The sequence below is a fragment of the Trachypithecus francoisi genome, unplaced genomic scaffold (assembly GCF_009764315.1).
Source record: "Trachypithecus francoisi isolate TF-2019V2 unplaced genomic scaffold, Tfra_2.0 Lachesis_group8, whole genome shotgun sequence".
Lineage (NCBI taxonomy): Eukaryota > Metazoa > Chordata > Mammalia > Primates > Cercopithecidae > Trachypithecus > Trachypithecus francoisi.
This window is the reverse complement of record NW_022681473.1, coordinates 83181183-83207315: the sequence shown is the minus strand read 5'-3', so window position 1 is coordinate 83207315 and position 26133 is coordinate 83181183. Positions and strand designations below refer to the sequence as shown.

The window sequence follows — 26133 nt, the reverse complement described above, 5'->3', positions numbered from 1 at the left end:
TTATATATAAATTTACATTTATATATAAATGTAAATATTTAATATTTACAATAAAATATTTATAATAAAATGTAAATATTTAATATAAACTTACATTTTTATTATAAATATTTTATAATATTAGATATAAATAAAAATTAAATTTAAATAAAAATTAAATTTAAATAAAAATTAAATATTAAATTTAAATTAATTTAAACTTAAATTAAATTAAAATTAAATATAAATATAAATTAAATATAAATTTACATGTATGTTACATTGCATTTCTATTGGAAGGCACTCTCTAGTGGCTTTTCATGTCACATGGAATGGTCTACAAGGCTGTGTACAGTCTGCCTTCTGTCACATCTGATCTGATCTCATCTCCTACTCCCCCGCACTCATTCCTCTCTAGCTACTCTACTCTGCCCTCCTTGTTCCTTAAACACACCAGACTCCCATCCTGAGGGCCTTTGCCTTTGTTCCTGCTGCCTAGATTACTCTCCCTCCCACAGGATGTGGACGCTGCTCACTCCTGCTCCTCCTTCGGGACTTCTTTGGCTGTCTATCCAAAATTAGAGGCTCTCTGTCTCAATCCTTGTGTTTCTCCTTAGCACTTAACACTATCTAACTTATCTCTGTTTTACTTATTATCTTATTGTCTCCTTCACTAGAATTTGAGCTCTATGAAGGCAGGATTTTTTTTTTTTTTTGAGTTTTAGTAATTATTCTCAGCATCTAATGGTGTTTAACGTATATTAGGGCCTCATTAATATTTGTGAAATTGAATAGGAATCCCTTGTAATCTCTTTAATTGAATACATTCAGTTGTGAGGCAGAGAGCATTTGTGTTGAGGGACTGTTGTTAGTGGATATTAGTGAAGATGACAGTCTATTAAAAGGGGTTTTTGAGAAGGGCCAGAAACCAGTAAATTTTGTGGAAGGGCTTATTCCTCTTTGCATCAGCTTCCATAATGTGTTTGCCTGTAATGTTGATGTGCATAAAAGCCATCATAGTCTTTGACATCCTTTTCACTAACAAACTAAAGGTAAGCCATGGGAGGCTGTTGTGCCAGGAAAAACAACTCCTGGTAACCACTTTCCTATATATGTCTTTCCAGGAGTTCCACAGGAAGTTCCCAGAGAGAGTATAAATGCTAATTCTTTACCTCATACCTCACTGCTTTTCATCTGACATCACGGTGTGAAATAACCAAGGGAAGGATATGGTGGTAGTGATGGGTGCTGTCTTTCTTGAATCTGAGCCAGAAACCTTCCATAGGAAAGGGGTGTGATTCTCGACAACACTGATTTGAAAACTTATGAAGCTTTCCAGCTTAATCTTCTGCCATATACATTTACCTTCAGTTTCAGTGACATTACACCAACCTAAAGTTTCTCAAGCACGCAATTGTATTCAAGCCTGGAATGTCCCACTCAGCCTTGTGACCAATGCCAGTGCTAAAAGCTCTCCTAAAAAATTAAGAGTTAAGTGTAAGACAATAATATTACTGCATTTTTCTATATTGTATACCTAAATTGGAAACAAAAATGCAATTTAGCATTTTATATTTAGTATTACCTGGGGCTTCTAAAAGTTATAAATGACTAATTGACTCTTTATTAATAAATCTAATGTTCAGAGATCTAGGTATATATAGGCTATTACCATTTAAAGATGTAACTTCTTGGGTACTAAGTATTTCCTAGATATTTCTAGTTAGGTGTCTTTCAATTTACTCTTTAGATTCAAGAGCTGTTTTATATCATTCAAGTTGATATGCTCAGTCTTAAAACCTGATTGCTTTACCTTTTCTTAGTTTAACAGATACACGTTTTTTAGTATGTAATGTTAGCTCCCTATGTAGACTAAAGCTGGAGGGAAAGTCTTAGAGATTTTTCAGATGCAGTAAGCCAAGACCATGCCATTGCACTCCAGTCTGGATGAGAGAGTGAGACTCTGTCTCAAAAAAAAAGAATATTTAAGCACATAGTTAGAACTTAGCTAATAACGTCACATTGCATGGTTCTTTAATGGTAGAATCAAAATAGTAAATAAATATGTACTTCTTAAATTCCTAACACTATTAAGAAGTATATTTATCTTTAATTAACTTACTTTAATCTCATTGTAAGAGAGTTAGAGGAGTTTCCTGGAATAATTCAGTTACAAATTTTTTTGTGGGCACATAATAATTGTACGTATTTGTGGAGTACATGAGATATTTTGATATAAATGTACAATATGTAATGATCAAATCAGGATAATTGGGATATCCATCATCTCAAATATTTATCCTTTTTTAGTATGTGTTGGGAAGATTTCAAATCCACTTCTCTAGTTATTTTGAAATACATAACAAATTATTGTTAACTACAGTTGCCCTATTGTGCTACAGAACATTAGATCTTATTCCGACTACCTGTCTGCATTTTTTGTACGCAGGAATAATCAAGTTTTTGTTAAGGTTTTAAACGTGAAGGATGAGATGACTTTAAAGCAAATATATATATGAAAAGCTGTTTTTCACAGTAAGTCATGTTTAATGTTTTCTAGACAATATAACATTGAAAATTCATGACTTTAAGAAGTAAGGGAAAGTGTAACCATAGGGATCACACTGTTGAACACAGTTAAATAAATATGACAGCTGCTAAACAATGTGAGAAGTTTGTTCAGAGTAACTGAGGTCCCAACTAATTTTTACTTGGGATTCTGAACATTATAATACTATTTTTAAAAACTTAATTCTGTGAATTACAAAACTAGTATTTATAGGTAATTTTAACAATTCTAGATTTCCAGGGTTATCTAAAAGGATATGAAAAATAAACTTTTCGATAATGCCATTACAAATAAACTTATTATTTACAGTTCATAGTGTTGTTAAAGATATGAAAAAACTTACCATTTTCCGTACTTTCCTTACTGCTGTGATCTCTTGGGCAGTGTGCTTTAAATAACAGATTGTTCAGTTTTTGAAATATTGGTAGTGATAACTATCTTTATTGAGGACAGATAGTGTACTTAGTACAGCACAGAACATGCTGCACACTTCCTGACAGAAAGAAATCAGAAAGTTCAAATAACTGATAATTTAGATAAGCTAAATGAATAAAAGCAAATGAACTCTAGTCAGCAAGGGCAGTGGAGTACATTTAGAAATAAAAATATTAACATATTAGTGGTTGAAACTGATGTTCGTACAACTAATAATGATGGTTATGGATTAAGTAGTCTCCCCACTCAATTTATATGTAGTCATAGTGCTGCGTACTTCAGGATGTGACCTTATTTAGAAATAGGGTCATTGTAGCTGTAATTAGCTAAGATGAAACCATGGCCAGGAGCGGTGGCTTATGCCTGTAATCCCAGCACTTTGGGAGGCTGAGGCAGATGGATCACCTGAGATTAGGAGTTCAAGACCAGCATGACCAACATGGTGAAACCTTGTCTCTACTAAAAATACAAAAATTAGCTGAATGTGGTGGTGCATGCCTGTAATCTCAGCTACTCTGGAGGCAGAGGCAGGAGAATTGCTTGAACTTGGGGGTGGAGGTTGCAGTGAGCCAAGATCGCGCCATTGTACTCCAGCCTGGTCAACAAGAGCGAAACTCTGTCTAAAAAAAAAAAAAAGATGAGGTTATGCTGGAGTAGGCTGGGCCCCTAATCCAATATGACTGGTGTCCTTATAAAAAGGGGAAATTTAAACACAGAGAGAATGTCGTGTGAACTTGAAGATGACTGTCCATAAACCAAGGAGAGAGGCCTACCTGGAACAGAGCTTTCCGTCCCAGCCTTTAGAAGGAACCAACCCTCCCAACACTTTTTCAGACTAACAGCTTCTAGAACTTTGAGGCAATAAATTATCTTGTAGTACTTGATTATGAGAGCCCTGGGAAACTAATGTGATGGTTTTATAAGAGTACCAATTTATTCTGTATAGAGTATAACAAAAAAGGATATAAGGGAGAATGTATCGAAATGAAAATTTAATGTGTCACTTAAGATACATATGAATGAAAATGAGGTAAAGACGGATACCAGAATGGTCAGAGATATAAAGTGGTTGAATGGAAGGCAGGCAAAGAAGATCCAACATGCATGTAATTGAAATAGCTAAAGAAGTAGTATTTGAACCAAATACATATTTAAAGCTATTATCCAAGAAAACTTTATAGTAGAAATAAGAAAAAACCTAAATCAACATCTCAAAAGCGGCCCACTGTGTCCCTGGGAAAACTGACTTAGCATGATCAACCCCAAGACATGTGGTAAAGTTATTAGACTTTAAAGACAAAATATTTTCAGGACCTCTAGGAAAAAGAACAAGTTACTTATGGCTGAGAAAATTAGTCTGCCATCAGACTTCTCAAAAGTAGCATATAAAAGCAAGGCAAACGTGGAGCAGCATTTTCAAGAAACTCAAGGAAAGAAAGTGTGAGCCAAGGATTTTATATCTAGTTGTTCTTCAAGTATCCAGTCTATAAAGAAAAACAGTTTGAAACATGTAAAAACTCAGGGAATACTGTGCCCATGAGACCGTCCTGAGGAATCAGTTAGAGCAGTGGTCCTCAAAGTGTGGTCCCCAGACCAGCAACATCAGCAGCACTGGGGAACTTATTAGAAATGCATATTTTCGAGCCCACCCCAGACTTGCTGAGTGAGAAACTTTGGGATGGAGTCCATCATTGTGTGTTTTAGCAAGCCCTACAGGCCATTCTGATGCATACCTTATAAGAAGATCTTCCAGCCAAGGGATGATTGAGGAAACTTTGGCAGAGAACTGATAGTGAATATTGATATTGATTGCAGCTATAGGTCTAAGAAATGAGTAGAGACACAGTTTGAAGAACAGTATGAAAAACATCCATATGTATTGTCAAAGTAGAAAGAATACAACTAAAAATGAGAAAATAAGGAACAGAGAAAGGAAAAAGTAGAATTAAATTATTAATTGTGGTATAGGTAATAAGTAGAAGTCAGAGAGTACCACTTAAAACAGTCAAACAAGATAGTAAAAAATTAAGTAAGAAAAAAGATGATTAAAGGCGTCTAAAAAATATAATGACAAAGAAACCACTAGAACAATTCAATTAAATGTAATATATAATCCTGGATGGAGGAAAAAATTGCTAAGAGGAATTTGTTGGTATAACTGATGAAAGTGGAATATGGAATGTAGTTTAAATAAAGTATTACATCAATGTTAACCTGAATTTGATAACTTAATATGAATATTTAAGAGAATATTCTTGTTCTCAGGAAATACACACTGAAAAAAAGTGGCAAAAGGGCAAATTTTGATACTGAAATTTTAAATATTGGAATGACTTAGTAATTTTCTTCAAGTATTTAAAAATGTGATTACTATATACCTGTACAGTATGATTCGAAGCTAAGCAGAGATGAAAATATATTTGATCATTCACATTTCTCATGGTGTAATTCTATGGTCATTTACTATAAATCTCTTATGGATAACGCAGAAAAAGTTTTGCATTGAATACTTAAGCTTTCACCTTGCACTGCATATTCCAAACAGCATATCCAGCAAATAAATTTAGTTGCTTCTTTTTAAATGTACTAAAACTCAGGGTATTAGTATGAACTAACTTTGGATGGAAATAGTAAAGATGAGTACAAATAGTATTTCCTAATATTTTAAAATTCATTTATACCAGCTTTATCCAAATTTTTAAAGCAATAGTGAAGTACTTTGTTTTTCTTTTTTAAAGAGATGGATGTAATGAGGCCTTTGATAAATGAGCAGAATTTTGATGGGACATCAGATGAAGAACATGAGCAAGAGCTTCTGCCTGTTCAGAAGCATTACCAACTTGATGATCAAGAGGGCATTTCGTAAGTGTTATGGTTTATAAGTCTCCTTTTCTTTTAATTCAGTATGTATTTTGTAATCTTCTGCAGGGAAGACATTCTGTTACATTACAAGACACAAATAGAAGACATATCTCCACCTTCAATGAGTTTATAGTCTGTTTGGGAAAGAAATGCATTTAGATCACAGAGCAGTGTATAGGAATTACTGCAGTGACGATGCGTAACAAATGCTAGGGATCTTGAAAGAAGGGAGATGTGATTAAGTGGAACAGGAATGTTAAGAGAAGTGATGTCTGAAATGATCAGGAGGTAGTAAATGCTTCTTTATGCTGAAACAAAGTCATGGAGGTAGGAAAGGAAACCTTTTTTGACATTTTGTCATCATTAATAGATTCGAGTAACTTCTCATTCTAGTGATAGTTTAATGGTTAAGCAAAGTAATACGCAATTGATCAGAAAAGAAGAATATAAACTGAAAAAATATTTAGGTAAACATTTTTGTTTCATAAGTTTAAACTTTTTGCTCTTCATTTTTGTTTCAACTTATTTCTTCCTGGTGAAGAGACTTCCTTCAGATGCCTCTGGAAACTACTTTTAGGTCAAATCCCTTAGGGAATTCATAGTATCTAAAAATTAATTAATGCTTATCTTACCTGTTGATGCATATAGTTTTTAAACTTGTATTTTTTTAAATTAACTTCTTAGGTTGACAATCATAGATCAAATATGTTTAGTGTCATGGTTACATAGGTAGTGTCAATACATTGCTTTGTTACTAGCCAGATACTCAACATTGTTTTGAAAATCATAGCAGCAAAATATCTCATGAGAAAATTACTTTTCTCATAAGTAAAAAAAATTTATTTCTTTACTGTGTACAAAACCACACTGTAAAGAGATGCCTTTAGCCTTTTTTAATTTAATTTTTTACTATCTTGTTTGGCAGATATTTCACTTAGCTATCTCATTTAATATCCACAATAACTCTTGTTATTCCGCTTTTAATTAGCAAAGATAGGACTTGAACCAAGTATGACTTCTAGCCCAGTGGTGGGATGGAAATGTTATTTGGTTCCTTGCCTAGATTAATTTTCAGTTCCCATCTAGTACTAAAACCATGATCATGTTATAATAGATTTTGTTTTAACATATTTAAGTCTTACAACTTTTACTTTTCAGATTTGTACAAACTCTTATGCACCTTCTTAAAGGAAATATTGGAACTGGCCTTTTAGGACTTCCATTGGCAATAAAAAATGCGGGCATAGTGGTAAGACTTATCTTTGTAATCACCAGTTAAGATACAGTTATCAGTCTCATTTATAGCAGCCTAATGTCTGACCTAGTCAAATATAACCTGGTAAGGTGACGTTTAGATGATCATTTAGATGTTGTCTTGAAAAAATTGTGTCAACTGTGATAATGATATCTAACAAAAAATACTAATTACTTTATTCATTTCTACCTCATTACTTATTTGTAATATTTAGCCAAGTAAAGCCACAAACCTAAAACAGTCTTTGATTTTTCCAGGTATAGTTATATCTTATTATTATTTTGGATTTTCAGGAATTGAATTTAGCAGTGTAATCATAGCAACAAATATATTTATAGATCAGATTATTGATAATGTGACATTGTATAGTTTTTTAGAGTCTAATATACAGTTTTCAGAATTTAAATAACAGTTAAGAAAAGTTGATCGGGCGTGGTGGCTCATGCCTGTAATCCCAGCACTCTGGGAGGCCGAGGTGGGTGGATCACGAGGTCAGAAGATTGAGACCATCCTGGCTAAAACGGTGAAACCCCGTCTCTACTGAAAAATACAAAAAATTAGCTGAGTGGGGTGGCAGACGCCTGTAGTCCCAGCTACTTGGGAGGCTGAGGCAGGAGAATGGCGTGAAACCAGGAGGTGGAGTTTACAGTGAGCTGAGATCGCACCACTGCACTCCAGCCTGGGTGACAGAGCGAGACTCTGTCTCAAAAAAAAAAGAAAAATAATAACAATAACTTTTAAAAACCAACATGTAAAGCATTGTTAGAGGCAGCTATTGTAATTATTATAATTACAGAGATCTTTGTTAGGGAGAAACCCATTTATGACGTAATAAAATTGTATTTAACCTTTTTTGAATAGACCAGTTTCTAAAAACAGTTTTAACTATCTCTGCATTTGACTGTTTTTTCCCCCCAATTTAGATGATAAAAACTTTTGATTATAAAAATAAACTTTGGCAGGATTTTGGTTGTATCTTGATAATTATTAGCATCGCTTTAATTTTAGTAAATAAATATTTGAAATATTTTATTTACTACTTTTTGAAGTAATTATTTTCTAAGCATGGTTTCTGACACATAGTAAGTACCCAACAAGCAGTCTGTAGAAGTAAATTGCTCGCAGTCTCCGTTTGACATTGTGCTTTTTAGGGATTTCAACAATGATGCATGGTTGTGTATTATTATAACGGTGGGTCACTGATAGTTGTAGACTTGCCATCTGATATTCAATATGATCTTGTGTTCTATCCTACTTTGTTATCTATGCTCCGTATTTGTAGGTTTGAGTAGCTAATAAGATGGAATTATACATTGTTGTCTTAAATATTACTCGAAATTCTTTCTGCATCAAGTTTATTAGTTTTCCCTTATGCAATGACTAATCATTTTGCCCAACAAATATTTATTCAGTGCACATGAAAAATCCATTGATTCATTGCTTATGAGATTACTCAATTTCTGTTAAATATTTAAACCTTATACATTTTTTTCCCCACAGCTTGGACCAATCAGCCTTGTGTTTATCGGAATTATTTCTGTTCACTGTATGCACATATTGGTACGTTGCAGTCACTTTCTGTGTCTGAGGTAAATGTGGATTTGTTAAGCCTATTTATTTTAAAGCTATCTTTTTATTTAGAGCATCAGATAGTCTTATATTCTACTGTGCTTTGTATTTGCTTTAAGCTCTGATATAGATACATCTAAGGTAATGAATATGGAAGAGGGTAGCATTTCATATGATTTAAATCTGATTAGAATCTATTTATTTTTAAAAGGTAGCCTTATTAGTGAAATAGTATGGTTTCTCAGTATAAATGGAAAAAATTAGAAAACATATATAGAGGCAATGGAGACAGTGGTGTGACTTTTAGCTATAGCATAATGGTCTTCAATGTGTTAGTAATTCTGTTTTGATTATAATGCCTTTGGTGCTTTCTGCTGATGTATGGGTTAGTAGAGAGTCAACAACATAATATTATTTTTCTTCATTTTTGTATCATGAAATACTTCTACTGGACAGTAGACCATATGTGTTCTAGTAGCCTAATGTCAAATCTTGACTCTCTTTTGTTGTTATTACATACTGTTAAAACTTTGGGCAAATCATTTATGAGCTTTATATAACAATGTATACTTGGGAAAAAAAAAAAAGAGATAATGGAGAAATAGTACCTACCTCATGGGAAGATTAAATGAGATAGTTTATGTGAAACTGTATTGTGCAGCCTTGCACAGATGTATTATTAATTAATGCTATTCTAAGAATGGAATAATTTAGACATGAATAATGTAGTTGATGTTTTAGGCATTTGAAATATTTAAATTAATAAAGCACAAATTTAAGTTAAAAGTTGTAAGTTATGTGCTAAAGTTACATAAACTTTAGCAGTAGATAAAATTAATATGCTGGTAGAAAGGACAGATTTAAACTTTTAAAACTTTATGAGGCATGCTTTAAAAATATGAAGATCTTAACATTTTGATAACTCATCTGTCAGTGCATAGCCTTGCATTTATTAATTCCTATTTATTTTATGTTTATTTAAAGAGGTGGTTTTATGGACCAACTTAAAATTTTTCTTTTTTCCTTTGTATGTATGTCATTAAATTACAGGTTTAAAAAGTCAACATTAGGTTATAGTGACACCGTGAGCTTTGCTATGGAAGTGAGTCCTTGGAGTTGTCTTCAGAAGCAAGCAGCGTGGGGACGGTAAGTACTTACTCTGTTATTAATATGTGATTATTAAAATTATATTAATTTTAGTATTTTAATCTAAAAAGATATATAAATAAAAATATGATAAAGCTGGAAAATAGACATATGTAACCCTTAAACAGACTTGGGTTCTAATCTGAACTTGACCGTTTTTCAGTTTTCTGACCTTGATCAAATTATTTATCATTGTGGTTTGGTTTTCTCACTATGAAATGAGTTTATAGTAATACCCATTTCACAGGATCATTATGGTAGATGAAATAAAATGGTATTTATAAAGCATGACCTGCTCAAATAATGACATAATCATGTTCATTAATTTTTTAAATAAAGGAAAACAAGAAAAATGTTGTAGTCTCATTATTTCAAATGAAGTTGTAGTATTATATGCTTATCTGAGGTATGGATATCTTTTAGCATAACCTTATTTTATTGTCTTGTTATTTAAATGTAACTTTATTATTGGTGGCTCTGCCTAATCAAAGTCAGATGAATACAGGACTAGAAAAATAAGGAAACATAAGCAGTCAGCAAAGTGCTACCTGTTGTACAGACGACATGTGAGATGGGAATTAAAAGAAGAACAGTGTTAGTAGAGTAGTTTATAGTTAAGTATGGCCTTTCTGGAGATTTTCAGGAAGTTAGATTTGGTATGAGCTGCTCAGAGTTCCTGATAATGCTGAGTAGGAGAATATATGCTATAATAAAATGTTTTAAAACTTTTGAAAAGAGAAATAAAATATATTGACATTTCAGTAGCTCTTATGGATGCTTATTTGTGGATATCTTTTTTCAGGAGTGTGGTTGACTTTTTTCTGGTGATAACACAGCTGGGATTCTGTAGTGTTTATATTGTCTTCTTAGCTGAAAATGTGAAACAAGTGAGTATTTTTCTTCAGTTAGTGAAATCATTTTCTTCTAAAGCCCTAGTTGTGGCTTCATATTTCTTCTGTGGAAGCCATGGTTGAATTTGAAAATGTGTTCCCTTTCATAAATGATCTTCCTTTACAGATTTTCCTTTAGTCTTTTTTTCTTGCAATTTGGATTTCTGCTGTAATTGTTGATTTTACTGTTTTGCTATAATACTGATAATGCTTGTTTTCTCAGATCAGAATATGACATAATTTACTGATTTCTTAGCTACGTGAAACTTAGATCTCAAAAGCATATACAGAGATGCTTTGGAAGCATATTCTTTACATTGACATTCTATAAAGAACTATATAAGGCTTTAGCCAGTAGCCTAAATAAAATCAAATAAAAATAGTGAGCATTCATTATTAAAATCCAGTAATTATAGACATTGTGTAAAAAGATACTGTGTCCAAAAATGAACAGCTTTCTGTAGTTCTTTCAGAAACTTTCTCATATTATGAAGGTTTGCTTTAAGAAGAAGCGGTGTGCAGTCTTGGAAGAGATTGACAGTGTATTTGGACAAATGTGGAAAGCACTAAAATAAAAAATCCCTCCATCAAAACAATACTATAAAGCACTTTTCTTTATGACTGGTATCATTATTCGTACATTATCCTCTGCTCTTCTTTAATCATTATTTTAATCAGTAATGTTTATTAATTATCCACATGTCCATGGTACAGTAAACATTTTACATAGTAATATATAGGATTGTCTTCTAGATATTTTTATGCAAAATGATGAAGTATGTTTTCTAAAGAACTTATGTTTGTGTAGATTCTTGTGCATTTGTGTGTATTGGCTCTCTTTTCTAAGTATAGACCATGCTTCATTTCACTGAGAATTGGCAAACTGTTTCTATAGAGGGCCAGATAATAAGTATTTTCTGCTTTGCAGGCCATATAGTCTCTGTTGTAACTATTCAATTCAACCATAGGCAACAATATATAAACTAATAGATATGGCTGTATTTAGGTAAAATTTTATTTACAAATATAGGTGGCCTACAGACGGTAGTTTTTTAACCTCTGATTTAGACTATCCCTATATGCTGTATTTGACCCATTCACTTAGATTTTTGTGTTGGAAGAAGTCATTGAGTTAAACCCTCTTTTATAAAAGAATTCATAGCTAGTTAGGAATTGGGGCTTGGATTTCTGGTCAGTTTTCTTTCCAGCGTACCATGTCTCAGCATCTAGAAAAGTTTTGTTTATATCTGGAACCTTGAATGTCTGGAAACTTAAATGTCACTTGTTCTGTGAAACCTTTCTTAACTGTTCCTTCCATGCTTTCCTTTTCTTTATCTCTTGCTAGAATTTATTGGTTTTTCTCGTGGCTTCTGTGTCACTTTTTTTTTTTTTTTTTGAGACGGAGTCTCGCTCTGTCACTCAGGCTGGAGTGCAGTGGCCGGATCTCAGCTCACTGCAAGCTCCGCCTCCCGGGTTTATGCCATTCTCCTGCCTCAGCCTCCCGAGTAGCTGGGACTACAGGTGCCCGCCACCTTGCCCGGCTAGTTGTTTGTATTTTTTAGTAGAGATGGGGTTTCACCGTGTTAGCCAGGATAGTCTCGATCTCCTGACCTCGTGATCCGCCCGTCTCGGCCTCCCAAAGTGCTGGGATTACAGGCTTGAGCCACCGCGCCCGGCCTTCTGTGTCACTTTTAAAAATAGCCTTAATCATGCTGTACTGAAGTTAATTTACAAGTTATTTTTCACCAGTAGACAGCAAGCCCCATGAAGGAAGGGACTCCCATATCCCTTGTGTTCATCACTGTAAACTAGCATCTAAGAGTGCCTGGCTTATCAGTACCCAATATGGTTATTGGCTCTGAAGAAAAATGAACTCCCGGCACTGGGAGAGATTATACCTTTTTCGTGTCTTTATTTCTCAGACCTAGTACTGTACCTGGTTGATTGCACAAGTGTCAGTAAAACTTTCTGGACTGAAAGGGTTTAATCCTTTTGTTTGATTTCCGCAGTGATGGTCTCTGCTACTTTTCTTGCTCCCACCCTGTGCAAAGACCCATTTTTCCCATTTTCTCTGTCAACTTTTCTCTTTCAGCACCTACATGATTGTTTTAGCTTGGTTTCTCACTTTCACAGCCATTTTCCTGTGTCTATAAAAGGAATGGTGTCCTTAGGGTTTTCAAGGTAAGTGATCATATCATCAACAAACAGGGACAGTTTGACTTCCTCTTTACCAATTTGGATGCCCTTTATTTCTTTCTCTTGTCTGATTGCTCTGGCTAGGACTTCCAGTACTATGTTGAAGAGGAGTGGTGAGAGTGGGCATCCTTGTCTTGCCCCAGTTCTCAGAGGGAATGCTTTAAACTTTTCCCCATTCAGTATTATGTTGGCTGTGGGTTTGTCATAGATGACTTTTATTACATTATGGTATGTCCGTGACTGATAAAATAATTCAGCAAAGTTTCTGGATACAAGATTAATGTACACAAATCAGTAGCTCTTCTTATAAACCAACAGTGACCAAGTGGAGAATCAAATCTGGAACTCAACCGCTTTTCCTTTTACAAAAGCTGCAAAAAAAATTAAACTACTCTCTGGTTGCAAGATGGCTGAATAGGAACAGCTCTAGTCTACAGCTCCCAGTGTGAGCGACGCAGAAGACAGGTGATTTCTGCATTTCCAACTGAGGTACTGGGTTCATCTCACTGGGGCTTGTCGGACAGTGGATGCAGCCCATGGAGTATGAGCCAAAGCAGGGCAGGGCATTGCCTCACCTAGGAAGCACAGGGTATCGGGAAATTCCCTTTCCTAGCCAAGGGAAGCCATGACAGATGGTACCTGGAAAATCGGGACACTCTCATCCTAATGCTGTGCTTTTCCAACATCTTAGCAAATGGCACACTAGGAGATTATATCCCATGCCTGGCTTGGAGGGTCCCACACCCACAGAGCCTTGCTCACTGCTAGCACAGCAGTCTGAGATCTAACTGCAAGGTGGCAGCAAGGCTGGGGGAGGGGCGTCCACCATTGCTGAGGCTTGAGCCTTTGTTGAGTAGGTACCTACCTTGAGTAGGTAAACAAAGCAGCGGGGAAGCTCAAACTGGGTGAAGCCAACTGCAGGTCAAGGAGGGCTGCCTGCCTCTGTAGACTGCACCTCTGGGGCCAGGGCATAGCTGAACAAAAGGCAGCAGAAACTTCTGCAGACTTAAACGTCCCCATCTGACAGCTTTGAAGAGAGTAGTGGTTCTCCGAGCATGGAGTTTGAGATCTGAGAATGGACAGACTGCCTCCTCAAGTGGGTCCCTGACCCCCGAGTAGCCTAACTGGGAGATACCTCCCAGTGGGGGCTGACTGACACCTCATACAGCCTGGTGCCCCTCTGAGACGAAGTTTCCAGAGGAAGGATCAGGCAGCAACATCTGCCGTTCTGCAATATTTGCTGTTCTGCAGCCTCTGCTGGTGATACCCAGGCAAACAGGATCTGGAGTGGACCTCCAGTAAACTCCAGCAGACCTGCAGCTGAGGGTCCTGACTGTTGAAGGACATCTAATGAACGGAAAGGACATCGATACCAAAACCCCATCTGTACGTTACCATCATCAAAGACCAAAGGAACACAGCTCCTTGCCAGCAACGGAACAAAGCTGGATGGAGAATTGACGAGTTGAGAGAAGAAGGCTTCAGACGATCGGTAATAACAAACTTCTCCGAGCTAAAGGAGGATGTTTGAACCCATCACAAAGAAGCTAAAAAACCTTGAGAAAAGATTAGACAAATGGCTAACTAGAATAAATAGTGTAGAGAAGACCTTAAATGACCTGATGGAGCTGAAAACCATGGCATGGGAACTACATGATGCATGCACAAGCTTCAGTAGCCTATTTGATCAAGTGGAAGAAAGGGTATCAGTGATTGAAGATCAAATGAACGAAATGAAGTGAGAAGAGAAGTTTAGAGAAAAAAGAGTAAAAAGAAATGAACAAAGCCTCCAAGAAATATTGGACTATGTGAAAAGACCAAATCTACGTCTGATTAGTGTACCTGAAAGTGACAAGGAGAATGGAACCAAATTGGAAAACACTTCAGGATATTATCCAGGAGAACTTCCCCAACCTAGCAAGGCAGGCCAACATTCAAATTCAGGAAATACAGAGAACACCACAAAGGTACTCCTCGAGAAGAGCAACTCCAAGACACATAATTGTCAGATTCACCAAAGTTGAAATGAAGGAAAAAATATTAAGGGCAGCCAGAGAGAAAGGTTGGCTTATCCACAAAGGGAAGCCCATCAGACGAACAGTGGATCTTTCGGCAGAAACTCTACAAGCCAGAAGAGAGTGGGGGCCTGTATTCAACATTCTTAAAGAAAAGAATATTCAACCCAAAATTTCATATCCAGACAAACCAAGCTTCATAAGTGAAGGAGAAATAAAATCCTTTACAGACAAGAAAATGCAGAGAGATTTTGTCACCACTAGACCACCAGAGAAATGCAAATCAAAACCACAATGAGTTCAGAAGGAATAGTAGCAGCTCCTCTTTGTACCTCTGGGATGTACCTCAAAATAGTAAGAGCTATTTATAAAAAACCTACAGCCAGTATCACACTGAATGGGGAAAAACTGGAAGCATTCCCTCTGAAAACTGGCACAAGACAGGGATGCCCTCTCTCACCACTCCTATTCAACATAGTGTTGGAAGTTCTAGTCAGGGTAATCAGGCAGGAGAAAGAAAGAAAGGGTATTCAATTAGGAAAAGAGTAAGTCAAATTGTCCCTGTTTGCAGATGACATGATTGTATATTTAGAAAACCTCTTTGTTTCAGAGCAAAATCTCCTTAAGCTGATAAGCAACTTCAGCAGTCTCAGGATACAAAATAAATGTACAAAAATCACAGGCATGCCTATACACCAATAACAAAAACAGAGACAGCCAAATCATGAGTGAACTCTCATTCACAGTTGCTTCAAAGAGAATAAAATACCTAGGAATCCAACTTACAAGTAATGTGAAGGACCTCTTCAAGGAGAACTACAAACCACTGCTCAGTGAAATAAAAGAGGACACAAACAAATGGAAGAACATTCCATGCTCGTGGATAGGAAGAATCAATATCATGAAAATGGCCATACTGCCCAAGGTAATTTATAGATTCAATGCTATCCCCATCAAGCTACCAATGACATTCTTCACAGAATTGGAAAAAAATACTTTAAAGTTCACATGGAACCAAAAAAGAGCCTGCATTGCAAGACAATCCTAAGCCAAAAGAACAAAGCTGGAGGCATCATGCTACCTGACTTCAAACTATAGTACAAGGCTACAGTAACCAAAACAGCATGGTACTGGTACCAAAACAGAGCTATAGACCAATGGAACAGAACATAGCCCTCAGAAATAATACCACACATCTACAACTATCAGATCTTTGACAAACCTGGCAAAAACAAGAAATGGGGAAAGGATTCGCTATTTAATAAATGGTGCTGGGAAAATTGGCTAGTCATGTATAGAAAGCTGAAACTGGATCCCTTCCTTACACTTCATACAAAAATTAACTCAAGATGGATTAAAGGATTAAATGTTAGACCTAAAACCATAAAAACCCTAGAAGAAAACCTAGGTAGTACCATTCAGGCCATAGGCATGGGCAAGGACTTCATGACTAAACCACCAAAAGCAATGGCAACAAAAGCAAGGATTGACAAATGGGATCTAATTAAACTAAAGAGCTTCTGCAGAACAAAAGAAACTACCATCAGAGTGAACAGGCAACCTACAGAATGGGAGAAAGTTTTTATAATCTACCCATCTGACAAAGGGCTAATATCCAGAATCTACAAAGAACTTAAACAAATTGACCAGAAAAAATCAAACCCATCAGAAAGTTGGTGAAGGATATGAACAGAGATTTCTCAAAAGAAGACGTTTATGCAGCCAACAGGTACATGAAAAAATGCTCATCATCACTGGTCATCAAAGAAATGCATATCAAAACCACAATGAGATACTGTCTCACCCCAGTTAGAATGACGATCATTAAAAAGTCAGGAAACAACATGTGCTGGAGAGGATGTGAAGAAATAGGAACACTTTTACACTGTTGATGGGACTGTAAACTAGTACAACCATTGTGGAAGACAGTGTGACAATTCCTGAAGGATCTAGAACTAGAAATGCCATGTGACCTAGCCATCCCATCACTGGGTATATACCCAAAGGATTAGAAATCATTGCTATAAAGACACATGCACACATATGTTTATTGTGGCACTATTCACAATAGCAACGACTTGGAACCCACCCTAATGTCCATCAGTGATAGACTGGATTAAGAAAATGTGGCACAAATACACCATGGAATACTATGCAGCCGTAAAAAAAGATGAGTTCATGTCCTTTATAAGGACATGGATGAAGCTGGAAACCATCATTCTGAGTAAACTATTGCAAGGACAGAAAGCCAAACACCGCATGTTCTCACTCGTAGGTGGGAATTGAACAATAAGAACACTTGGACACAGGGTAGGGAACATCACACACCGGGGCCTGTCGTGGGGTTGGGGGAGTGGGGAGGGATAGCATTAGGAGATATGCCTAATGTAAATGATGAGTTAATGGGTTTAGCACACCAAAGTGCCACATATATGCATATGCAACAAGCCTCCACTTTGTGCACATGTACCCTAGAACTTAAAGTATAATTAAAAAAAAAAAAAACAAAAAACAAAGCAAAACAAAAGACCCGCAAACACACAGGATAGCACCTGACACAGTTATCACTCCAAGTATTTGTTGTTCCAACCTCTCTCCCTCAGTCTGAGCTAACCTATGAGGAACAATAAAATAATGTAAAATAAAAATTGTAATTTAAGCAAAAAAAAAAAATTAAACTACTTAGGAATATAACTAACCAAAGAATCAAAAGACCTCTGCAAGGAAAACTACAAAACACTGCTGAAAGAAATCATAGAAAACAAAAACAAATGGAAGCACATCCCATATATGTGGATGGGTAGAATCAATATTGTGAAAATGACCATACTGCCAAAAGCAGTCTACAAATTCAACGCAATCCCCATCAAAATACCACCACCATTCTTTACAGAGTTAGAAAAAACAATTCTAAAATTCATATGGAGCTAAAAAAGAGCCTGCATAGCCAAAGCAAGACTAAGCAAGAATAACAAATCTGGAGGCATCACACTACCTGATTTTGAACTATACTATAAAGCCATAGTCATCAAAAGAGTGTGGTACTGGTATAAAAATAGGCGTATAGACCAATGGAACAGAATAGAGTACCCAGAAATAAAGCCAAATACTTATGGTCAACTGATCTTCAACAAAGCAAACAAAAACAAAAAGTGGGGAAAGGACACCCTTTTCAACATATGGTGCTAGGATAATTGGCTAGCCACATGTAGGAGAATGAAACTGGATCTTCATCCATCACCTTATACAAAAATCAACACAAGATGGATTAAGGACTTAAGACCTGAAAGTATAAAAAGTCTGGAAGATAACATTGAACAAACCCTTCTAAACATTGGCTTACGCAAGGATTTCATGACCAAAAACCCAAAAGCAAATGCAATAAAAACAAAGATAAAATAGCTGGGACCTAATGAAACTAAAGAGCTTTTGCACAGCAAAAGGAACAGTCAGTAGACAGACAACCCACAGAGTGGGAGAAAATCTTCACAATCTGTACATCTGACAAAGGACTAATATCCAGAATCTACAACGAACGCAAACAAATCAGGAAGAAAAAAAACAGCTGCGTCAAAAACTGGGCTAAGGACATGAATAGACAGTTCTCAAAAGAAGATATACAAATGGCCAACAAACATATGAAAAAATGCTCAACATCACTAATGATCAGGGAAATGCAAATCAAAACCACAATGCGATACCACCTTACTCCTGCATAATGGCCATAATCAAAACATTAAAAATGTAGATGTTTGTGTGGACGCAGTGATCAGGAAACACTTCTACACTTCTGGTGGGAATGTAAACTAGTACAGCCGCTATGGAAAACAGTGTAGAGATTCCTTAAAGAACTGAAAGTAGAACTACCATTTGATCCAGCATTCCCACTACTGGGTATCTACCCAGAGGAAAATAAGTCATTATTCGAAAAAGATACTGGCACATGCATGTTTATAGCAGCACAATTCACAATTGCAGAATTGTGGAAGCAGCTCAAATGCCCATCAATCAAGTGGATAAAGAAACTGTAATATATATATCATCATATATATATCTATCATATATATATATGATGGAGTACTACTCAGCCATAAAAAGGAGTGAATTAATAGCATTTGCAATGACCTGGATGAGATTGGAGACTATTATTCTAAGTGAAGTAACTCAGGAATGGAAAACCAAACATTGTATGTTCTCACTGATACGTGGGAGCTAAGCTATGAGGACACAAAGGCATAAGAATGATACAGTGGACTTTGGGGACTTGGGGGGAAGAGTGGGAGGGGACAAGGGATAAAAGACAACAAATATGGTGTAGTGTATACTGCTTTGTTGATGGGTGCACCAGGATCTCACAAATCACCAGTAAAGAACTTACTCATGTAACTACCACCTGTACCCCAATAATGTATGGAAAAATAAAATAATAAAATGTTTTTAAAAAAGGGAATGATATCAAGAGATTAGTGTTGTAACTGCTGACAGTTTTAGCCAGGAGAGTACTTTTAGATGCTGTCTGCATCTGAGAGTCCCAATAAATTCTGTAGTTTTTCTTTCTACCCTCATTTTATTTTATTTTTCAAAATATCCTACTTTTAAACTATTTATTCTATCTTTTACTAGATATTTGCAAATAATTAGGTTCTTATACACAGTTTCTGGCAGAAAAATCTGTAATGTAAACCATCAGACACAGGTGTTCCCTCATATGTATTGTGACTACAGAATAGAGTGAAAGGTCTTAGTGAGAGCAAGTAGCCATGGGAGATGTAGAGGACATAGAAAAGAGTAACAGTAATTAGAGTTAGAGTCCTGTTTATATATTCTTTTGTTTATCAAAATAAAGCATCAGTCCTTCCATTAGTATTACTTGTTAGAGATGTCATCCTTTTGATTTTACAAATATTTAATTCTACAAGTTGCATTTTCCTAGGACTCCTAACCCCATTAAGAGGCTTTTTATTAACAAGAAGTGATAAGACATACCATCTTACCAGTCATTTATATATAATATGATGGAAATTATGCCTTTCTAGGGTTGTGCAACGTGGTAGTGCTGTTATCTTTTCTAATACTTATCTTCTAAAGGAGTTACAAGCTCTGTTTGAATTTAAGAATAATGTTAATAATGCCTTATAATTTTATATTTACAAACCATGATATACATTATTTAATCTTTATAACTACTCTGTAAAGTAAGTACTATGCTCATTTTATGAATGAGAAAGCAGTCTCACAAAATATGAGTAGTGTGCCGTAAGTCATATGGAATTAGGTTGAAACCTAGATCTCTGTCACATCCAGTATGTTAATTGTTCATCACCCCACGGGACATTGTCTTGTTGGATTTTAGCTGTGAGTGTGTTTGTATGACAAAGAGTAGATAAGGTGGATAAAATAAATGTTTATAAGCTTAGAATTGGTGACTTTCTCCTATGAAATAGTATCAGTTACTTCTCAGGTTGAATGGAAAAGTTTAATTTGTTTGCACATGTCCTAAGAAGATCAGGTAGAAAAAGTGATTCTCTGGAGGTAAGGAGAATGCCTGCTGTAGACAGAAATGTAAAAGTCCTTTTGAATCGTAAAGGGTAACATGGGAAAAAAAAGGCAGTCAAGCTTGAGAAAGTAGTTGAGATGGTCACTGAAGCAGCATGACATCAGAGATTTTCACTCTCTACAGAGGTGTTCTTTTACATTTGATATCTTTATACAATCGTAGACACACTAGTTGATTAAACCTTACCAATTGCTACTTATTGTTATAGTTAAAAACCATAGGATTGTTACCCTCCCTTTAATGTACATGAAATTTAAATGTATTTTATTAACCCCAAAAATTAAGGGTTTAGTTGCCACACAAACGTAGAAACCTGCTATGTAACTGCCACAGGACTATTCTTGGTCCCATTAAGTCTTTATGCACAATCAGTAGGGGATAAAGAACCCTAGTGTTTCTGATGAGTCTAGTCCATAGTGGTTATGTTGTTCCTGTCTGTTCTTACTCTAGGATACTCTAGAAAATCTCATATAGATAAAATAGTGGTATGTGGGCTTGGAGAATGGGGGAGGAATACAGTATTACAAATAAAAAATGTAGCAATATCAAAGATCATTGTAGAATAGGAGTTCAAATCTCTGCTTTCTCAGTTTTAACTCACACATTGAGCAAAACCCCCTTATCCCTGGTCTAGCATCAGTTTCCTTATTTGTAAAATGGGAATAGTAACAAAATATGCCCTTGTTTCTCATAAACTTATTGTGAGGCTCAGCTGACACAAGGTTTATGAAAGCCTTTGTAAAATGTAAAACATTATACAAATATAGGGTACTATAACTGTAATTCTGCATTTGGCTTTACTGACAAACATAATCTGCCGTTGGAATTTTAACTATTAAATTACAGAATCATTGAAAACTTAATAAGTGGTGGATTTTAGTAAATTTGAGCTCCAATGGAAACAACTGAATTTAGTAATTTTATTTTATAATGTTTATTTCAGTGTTTTACATTTTGGTAAACATGTGAGATCATAGGAAGTCCTATTAGATAGCCAGTCTCTGTCTCTAGAGGGCACCAAAGGACTCAAATGTTTACCTGAATCTTGCTCTAGGTATGTATCTACATTTTTATTTTATTTTTTTAATCCTCAGAATTTTTATAACCACTTTTTTGCCAAAAGTGCTAAAATACTATATTTGTGATAGAATTAATTTTAAATTCCAAAGCGCCTAATAATAATTAAAACAACCCTTTAAAATATTGGTTTATATAACTGCTTTTCTCTTGCCAGCTAGCCTTGTTAGAGCTTTACTTTGATCATTATCTAATCTAATTATTGGAGATACTGCTTTCATAACAAGTATTTGGCTCTAAATAATTTAGTTACTAGAACATTAAATCAACAATCAAATATGTTTGTAAAAACCAAGGAATGTAAATCCCCAATTTTGCTTTTATTTTAAATTATAGAAAAGAAAATGTAAAGTTTTGATGGTCAGTTACAAGATAGTCATGTGCTGTGCATTTCTTAAATGGTACATGGTGTAACTTGAAAGTCTGTTAGTCCAGTATAAGTTATAAATTGCCTGTATAGGGCAAAAATCTGATAGATATTTTCTCTACAGTCTAAGATGATGTGTACATTTATGCTGACACTAAACATTACTTATGGTAGATTATACATGTAAAATTAAAGTAGAAGAAACACTTAAATTGTTAATCATATCAGAAATTTGTTTTAATCTTCTGATTTGTTGGCCTCTTAATTACTACATTTAGAGAGAGGTATGTAAGAGTGGAGGCCAGGTGGCTGCTTGGGCAGGGCCCTTCTTTCTGGGTTGCAGTATTTTGGCCAGGCTAATTCTAGAGTCACAGGCCTGGGTTTGAATCCTAGAACCACCACTTACTGGCTTGATATTACATAAGGTTTTAAAAAAATATTTCTCTAAGCCTCAGGTTCCTCAACTATAAATTGGGATTAATATTACCACCTGCTTTAGAGAGTCATTTTGAGGATTAAGTGAGATATTGTGTATAAAGCATGTAGTTCAGTACCTGATACAAAGAATGTACTCAAAAAACACTAGCTGTTATTATTACAAGGTCTTAAGAATTTTTAGAATGTGTGTATCCAGAGACTCGACAATATTGATGTGTTCGAAGGAGGGTACACTGTTTGGGGGCAAATAAGTTTTCACTGGTATTCAAGTTATAGTATGATCTGCCTCTGCTGTAAATTTTTAAGACTGTTTCTAAAGTCCTCTATAATTTCATTTCTATTTTAGTAAGTAGCATTATGTGATTAATTGGATCACAGATAGTTCTTAATATATGGAGTCTGTAAATCACATTTGTTTTGAAATCTGAAAATTGGGTTATAGGAGTGGCTGAATAAGTTTTAATATAAAGTTGATTTATCTTGTAGAAGTTTTTTGCTCTAGCAAAAATTTATGTACTGTCTACCATATGGCCATGCATGAGTGTAGTGGATTTTTAATAAATATTTATTGATGGTGATGATAATTTATAAATAATTGCTTTATAAGAGTTTTAAGGTTAGGCTATAATTTTAAAATTTTGCTCTGACTACATTTTTGAGAGATAATTGGAGCTTGTTTCCTATCTGAAGAAAACAAGCTAGAGGAGAATACTCAGTGGCCATCCTAGACAAGCATGGTCCCAAATTTGATGATCTCGAAAAGAGATACTTGAGCCTTTGGAGGTATCATGAGCATGATAGTGACAAAGCTTCAGAATACATTAGTAAATCTATCGTTATAATTTTCTAATGAACTTTATATTTACAGTATGATAAAAGAAATTACCTTTCAAGATTATTTTATGTCAGTTATCCTTATATTTGATACATATGTTTCTAGGAAACCAGAGTATCTTGAAAAAATGTAAATGTAAATATTTTAAAATATAGCAATGTATTATGAAGTGTATAGATTGTAATTTTCTTTGTACATGTGTTTTATGGTTGTAAATTGATGGAAGTTTTTGCCCTTCTTCATTCTCCTGGTAATCCTATATAGGTTCATGAAGGATTCCTGGAGAGTAAAGTGTTTATTTCGAATAGTACCAATTCATCAAATCCATGTGAGAGAAGAAGTGTTGACCTAAGGATATATATGCTTTGCTTTCTTCCGTTTATGATTCTTTTGGTCTTCATTCGTGAACTAAAGAATCTATTTGTACTTTCATTCCTTGCCAACGTTTCCATGGCTGTCAGTCTTGTGATAATTTACCAGTATGTTGTCAGGGTAAGTATAAAATGTTTTTAACTAAGTTCTTATCTTTCTTATATAAGTAAAGTTTTTGTTTACCGTGGAGGTAAAAGTAATGATATGTAAAGACCCCTACTTCATATGTGGCACACAGTGTACAATCAAGAGATGCTGGTTTCTTTTAGGGGGATGCTGTTGAGTTAGAAAAGTAAATGACAGAGAGATTAAACAGGCTTTGTGGTCAGATCTTGAATCTCAGTAAATATGCTTCTGGGCTTTGTGACAGTGCTTCAGAAGATAGGAATACCTACTCTGTTAGAGTTATTATGAGATTTAGGATTGTGTTCTTAGTACAGTGCCAAACGTGAAAGCAGGTACTCATTAAATGTATTATTATTTAAAATACTCATTAAATGTATTATTATTTAAATCTTGTGATTTAAACCAATCACAAGAGATGCATTTTATATATATATATATATATATATATATATGCCATTCTATAATTTCCTTTGACTTCTGAACTTTTATTTGCTGCCACTGCTTCAATCCACTGCCACTACACTAGTCTGAAATCTGAAGTATATGCAATTACCTCAACTGATTTCATTGTCCCATAGTCTGGGGATTCTTAACCCAGTTTCCTTAAAATAATCTATTGTTGAGATTCAGGGATTCTTCAAATTCCTTAAAATAGTTTGCAAGATTTAGTATTTCTGTTTGTATGTATGTGTTTTGCTGTTGAGCAGTTATATAGCTTTCATCTTGCAAGGGTGCCAAAGACCAAAAAAAGGTTGAGAATCCCTGCTCTAGTCACTCCTGATCTAATTAATCTTATATATTATTTCCAAGGTAATTGTTGTAAAATCTTCTTTAGCAATTTATTAAAAATTCTTACTATGGATCTGTGTTTCATTTCCTTCCTCTTCGAATTTCAAAACCTGTAGTTTCTCTTATAGCACTGAGTGGGAGGAAACAGACAGGAAGTTCCTGTAGGCTTTCCAGAGTTCATGGCCCCTTAGCTAAACATGTAAGAGTCAGTTAAGCCGAAAAGGAGGTTCCCAAAATAGAAGAAACAGCATGAGCTGCTGTTTGGAGAAGAGAAATAGCATCCTGCTTGCTTTAGATAATAGTTTAGTATTGAATGAGCCAAACATTGTAATACCCTTTCATTCTAAACCCAGTGTGTATGGTTTTAGTCATGTATCACCATTATATCACACAATTCTATCTATGCTTCAGATGTCCTAGATCTCTCTGTTCCCCAAATTATCTTTGAGCTTTCACACTTCAGTTGCTTTGTTCATCCTTTTTACTTGGCCTTGAATTCTACTTCCAATCGGGCAAAGCAGAGAATGTAAGATGGTGAGGAGAGTAGGGACCAGACTTGGGGTATCTGGAAGAAGTGGCTATTTAGAGCTAATGTGCACTTTGTCCAGATGATGAGAGTTGGAATAAGCCTGTGAGTCAGGACCAAGCAATCAGAGCCAGAGTCAGGACATATATATTCAAATAATAAGGGTAATGACAACCATCAGATCAAAGAGTAAGCACTGAAACAAGAAGGAAACCTGTTCTAGGCAGCAGCAGAGCTGTAAGGTAGAAAGCCAGTGTCAGGAACCAGGCATCTTAGAGAACTGAAAGAGCAATGAAAATAGAGTGGAGAATGAATTTCTATTGGGCACCAGCAGCAGTGGTTGATAACTTGACTGTATGGCTCTCAGCTTGGAACTTGAGTGTGCTTATGTATTTCCTGTTGTGGCAGGAACCATACCTAGTGTGCACAACCTGGGATTGCAGGTGGAAGCAGGTAGTCAGGAGCATTTTGCTCAGATGGAATGTATGGGCATGAGGGAAACAGTTGCTTTTGGCAGTGAAATCCTAACAGCTTGGCTACATTTAACATACCGTGCCTTAAGTGTTTATTGAAAAAATTATTCACTTTTATAATATATTTGCTGTGGTGAAGCTCAAAATTACATGATTTTTCTTTCAATTTTAAATTATTTAGAATAAGTAAAGATGTAACTGGTCTTCTTTTTTTCTTCCTTTCTTTAGAACATGCCGGATCCCCACAACCTTCCAATAGTAGCTGGTTGGAAGAAATACCTACTCTTTTTTGGTACTGCTGTATTTGCTTTTGAAGGCATAGGAGTGGTAAGAATTGAGTTATTATTATTATTATTTTTTAAAATCTTAATTCAACACAATGATTTATATAGCCTAGCTATATTTAAAATTGCATATTTTTCTTTTTTATTTCACTTTATTTCTAGAACATGATTTCCAATTTGGTGTGATAGATTAGAATTATAGTTTAGTCCTTCCACTAACAAGGAGCTTAATGTTAGACATACCACTTAGACTCTCTACTTCTCTTTTTCTTTATCTATAAAATGAATAAATTAGCCAGATCATTTTTAACATTTTATTGTGGAAAATTTCAAACCTATACAAAATTTAGAAAGTAGTATAATGAACTCCTAT

General features: G+C 35.2%; 1 protein-coding gene across 3 annotated transcripts in view; it reads left to right on the top strand.

Annotated features, from left to right (window-relative positions):
• The window catches only part of SLC36A4 (solute carrier family 36 member 4), a 53276-nt gene that overhangs the window by 5521 nt on the left and 21622 nt on the right, over positions 1–26133 (top strand). For 2 of the 3 annotated variants that reach the window (XM_033204428.1, XM_033204429.1), the window contains exons 2-8: positions 5722–5845; positions 7004–7094; positions 8601–8689; positions 9720–9815; positions 10618–10702; positions 23455–23682; positions 25705–25803. In XM_033204428.1, the coding sequence (XP_033060319.1) occupies positions 5722–5845; positions 7004–7094; positions 8601–8689; positions 9720–9815; positions 10618–10702; positions 23455–23682; positions 25705–25803 (812 nt within the window). Of the gene's footprint in view, positions 1–5721; positions 5846–7003; positions 7095–8600; positions 8690–9719; positions 9816–10617; positions 10703–23454; positions 23683–25704; positions 25804–26133 lie in introns of those variants that run through there. The other variant, XM_033204430.1, reaches the window with a different exon arrangement.